Here is a 15,366-nt window from a genome sequence, read left to right on the forward strand (position 1 = left end):
TTATCAATCTGACTCTCACAGCATAAAAAAACAGAAACAAAACCAAAAACTAGGTCACCTTCCAAATACAGAGAAGGTAAGACAAATTGCACTGGTATTTTCATAGAATCATCTTCTCTATTCCTGCCTCACTAGCTGTGGCTGACATCTGTTAGTTTAATGCCCTTATACACGGCCACCTTCTGAATGGCAGCATATGGCTGGAGATGGATCAGGGCAGCTCGTACCATTCTTAAATGCTTCTGTTGTACAGTAAAACACAAGCTTTGTAATAGGGTCTTGTTAATATAAAAAGCATAACAGCACCTACACAATGTTAAAATTATTCTCAATTTGTGTGGTTTTTGTTTGGTTTGGTGGGATTTTTTTATGGTTTTGATTTGGTTTGATTTGTTTGTTCTTTCAAGAAAGAAAAAAAAGTTGAATGTTTCTTAAGTAGGATAAAAAAGGATATTATACTGGTATACAAATAAATCACAAAAATGATAGCACTGGTAACAGTATTTTCATTAGCAGTCTTACCGTGCTTAACATGCATGTTCCCTGTGATATATTTGAAACAGTTGCTCTCACTAGTCTTACAGAATAGCCTTCATCAAAAGTGACTGGTGGAAAAATTAGTGACGATGAGTCAGTAAACACACAGCTTATGACACCAATCTGTCAGAACCAGAAGTCTCCACCAGTGACAGCCCCAGTGACAGAGGGACTGAGTCAATTTTGCAAACCTTCCCATAACTAACAAGCACCCCTCCTGTTATACTTGTGCAGAATAAGCTTTCCCAAAAGCATGTCAGTAAGATGAATGTAGAACTGAATTTAGTAGCAAGATGCTAACATACATGAGAAAATTAGGCATACTGTACAAAACTGATTTATTCAAAGATAAGTTATTTGACTTAGAACAAAAAAACAAAACTGAACAGAAGTAAAAGATCAACAAAAGTTGATGCTATTTAAAAAAAAATCTCACACAAATTAAATGCAAGTAAGTATGTATTCAGAAAATACCTTAAAAGTCAGAACTGAAAGTTAAAGTATTTCCTGAAGATGATAATTTCTTAGAACTAATTAAATCCTTGACAACTGAAGTCATGGGCGGAAACCAGAATGATAAAGCAACTATTTCTAACCTAGTAGTTAATCAAAACCATAAATGACTGCAACAAAGAATCTCAGAGCTGAATGCAACAATCCACAAAGTAACAAGAAAATTAATTAAATTAACCTTTAAAAATAAACCTTATTTTGAGGAAAAAAAAAAAATAAAAGTTTCCTGAAAAAGTTATGATTATGCGAAAGTTAGCAAAGGAACAAAACATAACCTTTCCATACAGGTAATGTGCATTCACAACAGTAAAGAACCAAACAATTCATCCCACAGGGACTCCTCCTCAGTTTATAGATGCAAAAAGTTTTGCATTATTTTTGTTACAATACTAAGAATAATTGGATCTGTCTCCATGTTAAAAGCATGCACCAATTTATCTAAGAAAGCACTGCAAATAGGTTCTTTAGGCCTAGTAGCTTCAAGTATAACATTAAAGATTCAAGATCCCCTTGCTGACACATTAAACTTCATAACTCACCTACTTCAAGCACTTTTGTACTCCCTCATACATAAGAGAAAACAAGTATGTCCACACAGGAATCCATAGTTAGGAAACAAGAGCCATGCATTTGTGTAAGGCTAAATGGAAAACTTCAATCAGCTCCTTTGAAGACAGAGGTTTCCTTATAAACCTCAGCAAAAAATCCAGAATACGACCAATACTTGAGAGAATTTGTACTACAGTCAATCATGAGGCTTAGAGTTTCCCAGGGCATTTAATCAAATACAAAATTTACCTCAGAAATCAGTGCTTTCATGGGTGCATGTTGCCCTTTGTTTCTTAGGTAATAAGACACATTAGTTTCACTTAAATAAATCTAAAGAAATTGCATGCAAGAAAAATGCTGGTTGCAACTTAAAATACAAAATAACATCTCTCCAAATTCTGAATATCAGTTGCAATGAAAATTTTCTTCACAGTTGGAAAGATGGCATGAAAAAAAAATTGCTGAAGCTTCAAGGGAATCACTTAATAATGACAGCCTAATATTTTGTCACATCACCAACAAGAAAGTCATGAGACCGGAAACATTTTCAAACTTGAGGTGAAGAGTTATTTCCCACTTGGTACCTAAGGAGATTTGCCCAATTTTAAGCAGTGTTTGTGAAGTCTCATTTGTAGTGATACAAAACTGATTACTCCAATTGCTAAGGATCTCAAAGACCAAAATAACTTCTAGATTTGAGTGATAATAGCCAATTAAACAAATACTGTAAAATAACTAGGAAAAGATGGCAAGTAAAGGAGTTTTGTGTAAGTATTCTCAGTCTTGGGCTTCTTGCCTGATTCTACCGGAAAAATAATAATAGTACTTTTTTTTAAAAAAAGAGAACTATCGTTCATTCCCTTAAGGCGAAACTGGGCAGACTGAGAAAATGGAAAACCCTGTTGAACCCTTTAGACTGGTATGAGAAGAAACTGATGAAAACCAGCTCTAGTGGTCTTCCATTTTTTGGAGGCATCATGAAGGTGGACGTAATGAGAGAGGTAACGGTTGACATGAACAGCTAAAGAGGATGACCTCTGCTACTGCCTCATTTCCTTTGCCAACCAATTTTTGGGTATCCGTTGAGAAACGGATCAGAAGAGTCCCAAGGGGATGTTGGCTCATCCAACAGATGATGTTTACAATGAAGTTAACTCCCTCCAGTATTATAACAGCTTCATCATGCATGTCTGCACACACATACCAGCCTCCCTATGGGAAGGAAAGTGGGAAGACCTGGAGAACTGCTCATAAGAAGACAGGCTCTGGTTTAGGTGGCCTTCAAGGTTTTCTTTTCTACACTGGTTTGGGGGAAAAGATTGTAGCTTATCTTGAAAATATAAAGGCAAAAAATTAGAAAACCCTTATTAACCACATTAACTACTGATTTCTTAGTATTTTAAACAGAATTTTTTAGATTACACTCTTTTTTTCCCCTAATTTAACCCATTTTCTTTAGGAAACATTAAGGAGAAGAAATGTGTTATTTCAAAGAACACATGCCCTTTGTGACTAATGTCACCACCTAAATGAGCAATTCAAAATCTCCAAACATGCAAAAGAAAAAAAAAATTGAATAAAAAATAAGTATAGAAGACACTTCTTATGCAAATCAGAAATATATTAATCATCTGCTGCAGTCCTTCAAGTCCATGAAGGTAAGAAAGTAAGCAGTCAAGCTCAGCTCAAAAAACCCAGCCTCACCTTATTTTTCAGTCATTATAGTGTTCAAAGGCTAAAAAATAAACTTTAAAATGAAATTAAAAATGTTTATTAGCAAAACCATCAATTTTTTATATCTGACTTTAAAAGTAGATACTGACTCAAGACACCAAGAACACTGGCCCTGCATCTCCAGTAAATTATCTGCAAAAGTCCCATTAGCTTGAAATATTTCCTCCTGTCATAATATAGGCACATTGGATCCAGCTTTTACACCGAGAGAAATCACGGCTGAGGTTTTGTTTTACATTAACTTTCAACTCACTGTGCAGAAGTTTACAATATAAATAAATTGCTGTGAAATTCAATCCATGTAATTAGAATATGTATTTGTTAAAGAATTATCTTCTATATTAGAATCAATTACAACTATTATATGCACACAAATCATACATAAATCTAAAGTACTAAGTTTATTTTTTCTTATTTTGTTGACATGAGTGCAAAATGAGCGTGAAACACCTTAAAGACCCTTCAGGCTATGATTTTTACTGTTCTCTCTCTTCGTATTTATTCTTTCATTGTCTACTACAAAATTTACAGCACAGCAGCCCACATCTGTCACAGGATTCAGTCTGAGCACTATTCCTCCCTAGAGATGGAAAAATGATCAGGGACAGCATCCTCCTCTATCACCAACTAATTGCCACTTTCTCAAAACACAGCAACGTTTCCCATGAACAAGGACTCTGAAAGTTACTCCTAGGCTACTAATTGTAGAAGAGATTAGAGGACCCAAACTCAGCAAGAGTGATAATGTACTGCACAGGGCTTAGCCAAAAGTTGGGGGGGGACGACCTACATTACCTGAGCCATTTCAGATGTTCTTGAATTACCCCGAGTCCTGCACTGCAGAGGCTGATACAGTCAGAAAGACTCACGATCTTAAGGTAAAACCTCTTTATTTTGCATACAACAACTTGGGGTCAGGCTGCATGGACTCTATGGTTTGGTTCTCTCAGGAAGACTGTCTGGAAGGTGTACCTTTCTTCTACAAGCATCAGACTTGTGAGAAAAATAAAGCTGACATCTTCAAAATTTCCATGCAACATACACATCCTGGGAGGGTCTCAGAAAGGATGTTCCCGGTTTCCTGGACCACCAGGAGTGTCTGGCAGACGCTGGGGGGCACGTGGGGCCAGCAGGAAGGCACCGGGCTGAGCACAGGATAAAGCAGAGAAAGGCTGGCCAAGGAAAGAGCTGAGCCAACACAGAAATGCCTTCCCAAAACAGGGAGGAAGGTATAACATGCGTTGAGGGGCTTAAATCTCCTCACTCTCAGAGCAGGATCATCAGCTGGTAATATACATGACAGGTATCAGAAGCATTTAGGAGCGTATATGAGCAGGTCTATACATCCATACAAGGAAGCATCAACCAAGCATGAGAAACGGGAGTGAGCAGCCACACATACAGTGGAAGCAGGAATAAGCTATTTGCTTTGTCAAATCAACACCAGTATTGTTCTTGGCAAATAGAAGCCAGCACATAATCTCTTAACATCCAGCAACCCCTCCTCTCCAGTCACATTAAAGAGTTAGTCACTTTATGAACTTATCTCCTAAAATACAAGTGACATAATTTAAGGACTTTACTGATTGGCACCTGAAGTATTTTTGGAGAGTTGGGTGGGGTAAACACAAAGGATTTTTAATTTTATTTTGGTAAGTATTTCTTATCCTAGAAGAAATTCTTTCATGTGCAACATTTGACAAACAAATTTAGTTACAGCATTAATATTTAAAAATAAATACTCTCAGCTCAATGCTGAAAGCATCTGAAGATTCAGCTTCATGATTTATTCACAAAAATCTTAAAAGGTCATGAACATATTTTCACCGCAAAGAGCTGCTCTTAAGGCTGCAGAACCAAAACTTACTAGGATGCAAAACTTGACATATCATTAACTCAGATTTCGACAGTGAAGATCTAATTAATAAAATATTTTTTAATTATTCTATTAACTGAAAGATAAGATGGAAGTCTTTCTAAATCTTGCCTTTCTATTTAAGCATAATGAACAGAAGGCCATTCTACTGAACAGAAAAATGACATTATATACAAAACAAGAAACAGAGGAACAATGATAATGAGCTTTGCCTAAGACCTATTAAAATGGAACTAAAAAAAAACAAACAAACAAACAAAAAAAACCATGCAGATGATTTGGTTATGGTTTACAGTTTTTGAATAAAAACCTGTGAGAGAATTAAAAGGCAAATAATTGAGAGAGAATGACTAATCCAATCTCAGTTCCTGAAAGTACTTTTGTTTATTTAATCCTTGACTTGACTGTAGCAAAATGAAATTACAGCCATTGTATTTTGTTGTGGCTTTTTTTTTTTGGCAGCACTTTAACCTAACGTAACATTGCTACATTACATCCCTTTACAACTGAAACTGAGGTAAGAAATTAATGATTTACCACAATATGAGAAATCATTACATCAAACAATACTTGGTATCATAAAGTTGAATTCAATAATTTAAGAACCTTAAGCTTATCAGTTTCCACACCTGTACTTACGAATTCGTTTTTTAAAATATTTTTTTTCAAGTATGTGTATCAAGACAAAAACATGGGGCTACATTCCACAATAACCGCTCATATTTCTTAATGTTGATAAAGACATAGGTTATTTTAATAATTACTCTGGCATTGTACAATTGTGAAGTTCTCAATACCTCTGTGCCAATATATCTTTAAATGAAGTATTAACTGTAGATTTATTTAAGAAACCACATATTTTTTAAGATCACCAAGAACAACAAGGCATCCTCAATTATTTTTTAAATTAAATTGAAAAGAATATTAAAAAAGTAAATGTTCTCCGGGTAAATACTTCACAAAATCATTAAATCTTTTCCAACACCAACCACCCCATTGATTCGATTATTGCAAACAAAACTTGCTATGGGTGTCATACACCAGGTTGGTGACTACAGAAAGATGTACTTCCCTGAAACTTCTGTGTGATTGTTTTTGTTGTTTTTTTGGTTGGTTGGGTTTTTTTGGTTTTTAGTTTTCCAGAAATTCAGTGATCATTTTCACAGTTATAAAGGTTTTGCTGAAACTCTAAAAAAATTTACTACCAACTTATCTAGAGAGCAACTCTATGACTGTAATTAATTGCCACCTACCACTGTGTTTCTAGAGGTACTTGGTATTTTCGTGTTAAAATGTAAAATCTTCGGAATGAAAGGTATGAAAATCTATAGATGACTTGAAGAACAAAGCCGGTTTTACATGTTCTTCACCCTTACAGTATAAACTTAAATCCTGTCTTGAAGTAATCTTCTCAGAAGAAATTCTGACAAGCATACTTGACTGGCATACGCTATGCCTAAAGTGTTCAGTAACTTTGACATTTTTCACAAAAATAAACCTTTGCAGTATTGCAATTACTGTCTAAATTGAACTGGGACCTTTTTATCGCCTATCTTCTCCTACAGAAATGCCTACGAGCTTATTCACCTGAAGCAGACTACACGCTATAAGTATGCTCACAACTGAACTTGTGTTTGTATATACGATGCTTTTCCCATTGTTTAAATGCAACATTTGCATTTTTAAAAGCATCCCGGACAAACATTATTCCTCTTCTAGTAAACAGTACTTAATGTAGAACTGGTCTCATTTAATATTTTTACCATTGTTTTGATATAACATTTTAATCAGATTTGATTAATTGTTTTTTCAGAATAACAAATTGCTATAGTTTCTTATCAGGACAAATCCTCTCCTTCAGCATTGCAAGAGCTGTAAATATCAAATGAAGGATCTAAACATTTTATTTCAGATGCTTTTTGCTGTTTTTTATTTAGAGGAAGCACAAACACCACAAAGAGTTCTAGGGACTCTCTGGATCAGTTTCACAGTAAATGTCTCCAAACCCAAGCTTCTCCAAACACAGAGGATAGATCTTTATGACAAGAAGAACCCCTGTTAAGTATAATAACTTAGAAACTCTCACCAGTTCAACCTCTCCATCTTTCCCAGGACAGTTAGAAGAGAAAACACTACTGAGATGCTGCCACCAGGTGCGTGGGGATACTGGAATATGTCCCTCAAGTCAGGCCAGTACTTGGTTGTCACTGCATATTTCTTCCTGCTACTGAATATGCTCTAAATTTTAAAGCCGATACCTCTAAGAACTGTAAAATACAGCATCAAGAAGAAGAAAAATCCCTTACATGGTCCTAAATCTATAGTTTTGAAATTCTGATCCAACTTATAATGCTCAGCTCACATGCACCTTTAGTCAGCAGATCGCAAAGTCTAGTCTTCTAGCACTAAATATCTCAGCTGTTGTTTTACACATGGCAAATCAGACAGTCAGAAAGACAAGGTGAAATGCAGGAGTCAGGAAAAAAAAAACCTTTACCTCCTGCCCCGTTTCCCCAAAAATAAGCTCTAACATGTTTTTTTAGGATTTCTGAGGATGATTGAAACCTAAGACCTACTCCAAAAATAAGCCCTAGTTATAGTTCATAAAAAAGTCAACTTAAATAGTGTCCAGGCAGCTATACATATAGAAAAGTAAGCATCTTTTGGAGCAAAAATTGTATAAGACCCTGTCTTATTTTCAGGAAAACAGGGTAGGTCTTACCAGGGACCTTTGCTGGAGAGACCACACTGGCTCTCCATGCTAAAGTTCAGGAACATTTCCTCCCCTCTAATTACCAATTACAAAGAAAATTAAGGAAGCATAATACGAAAATGCTGCCAAATACTACACCTCTACATTGCCAACTTGGATCCTAACAAACTAAGGCAACACACCTTCCTTACTGAGTTTTCACAAACATCAGATCTAGTACGTGGCAGATAAAACCCTGACATTATTACGATTCAAGGAAAAATCAGTCTTTTTGAAATCCATTGAGTGCTGCTTCAGATAAAAAACTGACAATACGTAATAGCACAGATGTTCAGCTATTAACGTCAAAACCGCTGGCAATTGCACCTCCCCTCGCATCCGTTCCAGCCTTACCTGGTAGATATCAGAAAGGCTGCTGCTTCCTGAATCACTTGTGATGCTACATCCTGAGTGACTGGATGAAACGTGGGTCACCTGTGGGTGGAGACTGTCAGCAAGGTGCAGCTTTGTGAAATCTGCAGGAAGCTATAGGTGGAGCAGAAAAGGCATCATTACAATTTGAGGTAGATACACAGCAAAATGAACTAAAAATCATTTATGTCACACTTTACTCTCTGCCAGTACCAAGTGTATTAAGAAAACTATCGGGGTTTGAGAATGAAGCATAAAAGTTTGAGTTCTGCAGTTTTTTAAATTAATGCAGAGGTTGGCAAAATACCACCAAATAGCTGCAAACACAAGATATGTTAAAAAAAATCTATATATCTTAGGACAAATACCAGTGAAGCAACAACCCTTATGCCAAAACTCTTCAATATCTTGTTACGGCATTTGGATAGAATTAAAGCACATATGAATATTGTGCTAGTTTCAATATAAACGGCTTCCTGTAGGACAGGGATTAACAGCGAGTAAAGTCACATAATTAAACAAACAAAACCACACACACAAGCACTGCTCTGGATTTAGCTAACTTTTGCTTCTCAAGTTGGCAAAATACATTAGAGATAAGCAAAATCCAAGCCACTGAGCTATCTGTTACACTTTGAGCCAAATAATAGGATGGCAAATAGGAAATGTGGGAAAACCAACATAACTGCAAAGAGTTGCAATCCTGAAACGAGTTTGCTCACACATGGTACTCAAGAATGAATCAAGACAGTATATTTGATTATTTAACAAACAATCGCCATGATTTGTGATTTACTATTGCTTTATGCACACAGCTTCTGTGAAAATCTTTAAGAACTGTAAAAATTGCCAGACTGCAGAAAGTGAACTTCAAGAAAGAAAAATATTTGCTGTCTAAAGAAATATTTAAATGCTATTTCAGGGGCAAATTACTCCTTCCCGAAGAAACTTGCATCCCACCACTAGTTAATGAAATTATGTCAATGTATCAATTTTGGTACGCAATAAATGCTTCAAGAATTTAAAAAAAACTTTGCTCATTGATTTCTTTTGTTTTAATGCACACAAAAGTTATGAAAAAAAAAATCCGCAAGTCAAGAGAGAATATGACTGAGAAAATTATTAGCTCTATACAGTTAAAGGTACTGAATGGTTTTACTGCTGTTTGCCTAGTATTATTCTGTTTATGGAACATGCCCTGAAAGAACCTTGCCTTTAGGACTTGTGGTGAAAGCACAGTCGAATGCAAACCTTAGTCTTACTTAGGCTGACTGGCATTTCCTAATACACCTGGAAAGGTTTCTTCCTTGGCATAGCATGACTGCATCAGTGATAGGAAAAATGGATATTTTAAAAAAAACCCAATTTTTTCTTAATATTTTACCTGAAGGAAGGGATAAAAACAACCAGACATTAATAATCTAAAAAACTTCAGTAAGCCCAGAGCTAGAGATGATCTTCACATACCAATCAACAAAGAAAGGCCAATTAACAAAAGCAATACTCTAATACATACAGCCATGGATGCTGCCTCCAGAAAAATCTAATTATGTTCACTACTGTTGATGATATACCAGAAGGAGAAAATACAGTATGAAGTGGTGCATTAGTTATAGTATCTGTTGTCTCTGCTACTTCCCTTTTCAATCTGTAAATTCGAATTCACATGAAATTGAACAGTATTTACTGATTTTCAGGCCATTATATCCATTTTTATCATGATTCAAGCTATTCTACAAATAAGTACACATTTCATAGTTAGAATGTATAGTAAATGAATCATCGCAGGTTTTGCAATGTGTTGATGAATACTCCTAAAAGTACAATCTCTTCGAATTGAAGTAATTCAGGTTTATTTCTAAATAGAATTCACATATATTATTCTGACATACAGATACAAATCATCTAAGATTTGCACATTTAATAACTCATAAATATACAATATTTTGAGAACTTTATATCTTATGAAGTAATAACTATTTCAATCACAAATACGTATTAGCTCCATAGGGAGGTGCATCTCAACAATCTTGAGCCCAGCCAAACAAGTTCGATTTTTCATGGTGTCCTTCAAATATACCCATGTCATTAACAGCTGCATTTATTTTTTATCAATGCAATAACAATTCCTAAGAACCTTACATTAAAGCCAATCCAGTTAGTATGTTAAAAAAATGAAGTCAAACTTTAATATAATGACTGCATTTAGTGTTTCATGTGAACAGCAAGGATTTATGTTTTGTTACTACACAGGCAATCAGGGGATTCCACTATAACTGATGAAACATATCGCAAATAAAAGCAAGCCTTCTGAATTGTTTTGACTGTAGACAATCAGCTGGATGTTTGGTGATTACTGGTTTCATAATAACTCCTCAAGTCAAAGCCATGCTGCAAGAGCTGGACTTGCCAAGCGGTGACAGCAGAAGATGAGAAGCAGGCATTTTACTTATGGCAACCTAACTAGTCACTTTGATCCTAATCAAATAGGACTATTCACAAGCAGAAAGCACATGCTCACATCTTTGCAGGATACTACATCTCTGTGCTACATGCCCGAAAGCAGCATCCGCTTTGACTGCCCTGCCCCCAAAGAAGTTAAGGTGAGAAATTGTGTGAGGAAAAACATCCAAAAATTAAATAGGCTGAAACATTTAAATTGTGAGCTCAATGAAAAGTATGTGTGAGAAATACATGCATTTCTATCTTAATCACATATTGCTACTTTAAATATTTGACATACAGATTTGCACCCAACAGGGAAATAAGTGAAGAACTGATGACAACGAAAAACTGCATGTGCCTGACCCTTCTACATAGATTCTACACTTGTCACTCCTGGAGCACAATGTTTAATAAATGGTTTTGGTAAGCAGAGCAAGCATAAAATGCAATGTTCAACCACCTCAGTAGTGCCAGCAACCAGCACCAAGTTGTCTGGCGCAAAACAGGGTATTTACACCTAATTAGTTGCCGTGAACACGATTCGAGAACATCATCATGAAACTGTGCTATTATCTCAGCTGAAAACACAGCTAGGAATATCAGTTCTGCTTTTGGGATATCTAGGACAGTTTGCTTCACTACAACAGGTATATTTGCTGTGCTACTGTCAATCTATCACAAAATTTTTAAGTACTCTGTGCTCGTGGTCAGCTGTCATTCCATTCAACAGCTGAGTATTGACAAATACTTCTTATCACAGTAAAAAACAAACATAACATTTTCACATAATATGCCTTATCGTCCAGATCATGCCACAATATGACAATGTCTAAGAACATAGTCTTTGCCCCAAAGACATCACCTACAACAAACTAAAGGCATCGCAAATGACATCAGAACCAAAGACATTTTTATCTTGGTTTGTATTTTCATTAAAGGAAGGCTAGATTTAAGGAGTCATTCAAAGTAATAAAGACAAAAAAGCAACTTGTGTATTTTACATAACAAGTACTTATTTTTCTGTGACAACACTAAACTACAGCTTTGCTAAAGCCAGTAAATATTATATTTCTTAACTTTGCTACCGAACACTTGGAGTCACAGCATTAAAATGAACTAGCAGAGTAAAAACACGGCAGAGTAATTTAGAAAAATAAATGCATGAGTTGTTTTTAAGTAAATATAGGTTAGTTGCACCATATTAAACAATTAATAATCACTGAAAGAGTCAGATAACTGCCCTCATAACCTATTTTCAGGACAAACTCCGTGAGAAACATGAAGGCTACATATGCATAGAAGTAATGAAGTATGACATAACTCGGTGGTAATGTTCAAACACAAAACATAAAATGATAGAATACTTAACACAAAAGCGCTAATCTTAATTTGACAGAGATCAAAATAGTATTTTACAAATATACATATAGCTCTTATCAGGTGTCCATGAATGTACACATACACACTTAAACAGCTTATAAACATATCAAGAAACCAGAGGAAAACGAGCACATCTGGGAACGCCATGCTTTTGCTTTTTGAATACCATAAAACACATGAAAACTTAAGATAGTTTCACATAATTGTTTAAGGACAAAGAGTTATCTCCATTTTGAACTGCACAATACCTTAAACCTTATCACATCTTCCCATCTTAACAGCAGCATTTCATTACTTCCACCCTCAAAGTGAGTCACCACTTTATGCACGCAAAGCTAACAATTACTTTGCTCTGAATATTTTCCTCCTATTTTAAGAACATCATGATTTTCTCCTCCCCTACAATGTGCCTTTCTGTGTAAAATAAAGGCACTGAATACACATGCTACTTCTGGGTCCGTGCTCGAATTCTCCTCTTTCTTAGTCTCCTGGCCAAATGCCTGAGCTTTGCTGCATTCTATGCAACTTCCACTCATCAGGCTCATCCAATTACTACAGTATTTTTTTAAATTACCATGTTTTCAGAATATTTACTTGACAAGAAATTAAATTTTCAGGTATATCATAAAAAAAGGTACAAAACCAACAAAACACCAGTGAAATAATACCAAAATTCTTTCTTTATTTGAATACTATTTCTCTATGTTTTTTTGTTGTGGAGTTGGTTTTGATTTGGTTTTGGGTTTATGTTTTACAAATGCAGCATGTGAAACCAACAAGTATAAATGCAGCAACAGGAAAGACATAAGCACAAATATAATTCTAAAATACAAGAGGAATGTTGGTTGGAGAGCTCTAATATACCACTCACTCATTTTAAAGCAAACGTATCAGGTAAGCATCTTACAAACAAAGTCTTCTTGTGCTGCTTGGCACTGTATGAAAGATTTATAAAGCCTGCAAAGTGACTGAAGTACAACTGCAGAAAGATGAAATTTAATAGAGCAAATGTGTAACACTCTTATGCAATTCCTCATGAATACTCCCTATAAGTAACCAGGTGCCTCTAGCACAGGCCAAGCAAGTACAGTAGACATAAAACAACATGAAGTATCACCTTCATAAACTATTGCCACTTTCTCAAATTAAAGAAACACAAGCAAACACTTATGCTTCAGCCTCTGAACGCATGCTTCTCAGTGCTTATTCTGTAGTATCTCTTTACTAATAAAACAATATGAAAGCCACCATAATACAAAAAAAGGTAGTTTATTTCTTTTCTGGTTTATGCATTTAGTCCCACAAGTCTAAATAAGCAAATTAAAACAGTTATTTTGGTGTTCTTTATGTTTTCATAAAGATCAACAGCAGACAAATAAATACCATGCCTTAGTCTTTCACAATTTTTTCCTCACCAAAATAGAAATTTCAAAATGTTTACTGCACTCCAAGAGTCCAGATCACCAATCCAGTATTCTTCAGAATCCTATCAATTCAGTAACACTTTATTTCACTATTATGTAAATGTTCATTTTTATATTAATTTTAAATCTGTTGTATGCATTATAAGGATATACCTAGATTTATGATATTTAATGATGGGAGGAAGAAACACTTCTAATAATGGTGAGTATTCATCAACATGCTATTTCAACATAACTCTTTTGCTAACCATGAGAAACATCAAGAAAAACGTTTTTATGGTTCAGTGATTTCAAACACAGCAGTCAATGTAAGTAATCACAGAATAATAAAGTAATTTCTATCGATTCTGTCTACAGACATGATGAAGGCTGACATTTCCAGTGCAGAGTTCGATTTAAAATGAAAGTTTCAACCATACACAGTTCGAATCATTATGCAATTCCTACTGAAGCAAGATTTCCTTGTACTTAGGGGTAGGATGGAAAACATTAAGAACTTTCTATGTATTTTCTCTGAAAACTTCATCAAGAGTTAAACGAAAAACTTCTCACTTGAATTACGTTTTCTGTGTGTCATTAACTTTGTACAATAGTATCTCACATATTTTGAATCTCCAAATTTTCCTCAAATGGATATCTTTATGTGAAACTGTGGCTCAAACTTCACAAAGATCTATTCTTAGAAATGTTCTTCATCTTGAGTACCACGCAAGACACAACCTGTGTTCGTAAAACATCGCATTTGGGTACTACCACTGTTAAGCAGGTGTTTATATAGAAATCCCTCGGCAGAACACATCTAACGAAAAAAAAAAAAAAATCAGCATTATAAGGACCTTTTCTGGAAAGCGCTTAATATTCTCCTCCACTGATACTTTGCTATGGGCAGCCCCCAAAAAGCTGTTCAGAGATTTAAGTTAATGCAACGTGACCTGCTGGTCTTGAAGAGAGAGCAAGACACAGCAAGTGCGTGGGAACTTAGTTTTCTTTCCCTTACAAAACGCAGAGTGACTGTCACTTACTGTACATCTTGTAGCTCTCAGCAGCTAATCCTATAAGCATTTAATGCACTGAACATAATTATCCTTTGCTTGAAGGATTATTGACTTCTGCAAAGGGACAGAGGCGGTGAAATGTAAATGGGTATCCGGAGAATGGAGAAAAGCTCTCAGGGACACTCTTTTCAAAGTAAAAGTATGAAATGCATCACTGACACACATTCACGTTAATTTAATAATATTTATTGTTATTTATCTGTTGTAGGACCAGAACTGTTAGTATTTGTTGCTTCTGTTCACAGCAGTTGTGTCACAGATTCAATGCAGTGCTTTATATTCAAAAGTACCTTCTTCAGGAAATCTGGCATAAACAATATTCCTTCCACAAACACAAATGTCAGTTAAGTTTGGGAGAGAAGGGAAGATTGTAGCATACAGATATTTACACTGACTGTGAACCAAGATACAAAAGAAAAAAAATGTGGAATGGATTTGAAGTAAAGCATACTAAACTGAATTAAATCATACTAAACTAAAGCATACTACATTTTCCAAAGCTCTTCTCAAGGTTTTGAAACTCTGAATTCAAGCAATTTTAATGTATTTAAAATGAACACCAACAAATCTGCAAGACCAGAATATTTTTGTTTTGAACATTATCCAGAAATCTCAGTCAGAAAATATCTGGTAAAAGTGTAACCTCTTCATTGGGCAACAAAGGATAATTTAGTACTCTTAAAATACAGTATCTGAGTATCTGTGGTGCTTTTAAAATTAAAGCAGTTC

At 35.3% G+C, this 15,366-nt stretch overlaps 1 protein-coding gene across 9 annotated transcripts in view; it reads right to left on the reverse strand.

The window, feature by feature from the left end:
* Positions 1 to 15,366, reverse strand: part of RAPGEF2 (Rap guanine nucleotide exchange factor 2) — a 187,506-nt gene that overhangs the window by 39,262 nt on the left and 132,878 nt on the right. For all 9 annotated transcript variants that reach the window (XM_071807744.1, XM_071807745.1, XM_071807742.1 and 6 more), the window contains one exon: positions 8,316 to 8,447. In XM_071807744.1, coding sequence (XP_071663845.1) covers positions 8,316 to 8,447 — 132 coding nt within the window. The remainder of the gene's footprint in view (positions 1 to 8,315; positions 8,448 to 15,366) is intronic.

This window comes from Patagioenas fasciata, chromosome 4 (assembly GCF_037038585.1).
Source record: "Patagioenas fasciata isolate bPatFas1 chromosome 4, bPatFas1.hap1, whole genome shotgun sequence".
Taxonomy (NCBI): Eukaryota; Metazoa; Chordata; class Aves; order Columbiformes; family Columbidae; genus Patagioenas; species Patagioenas fasciata.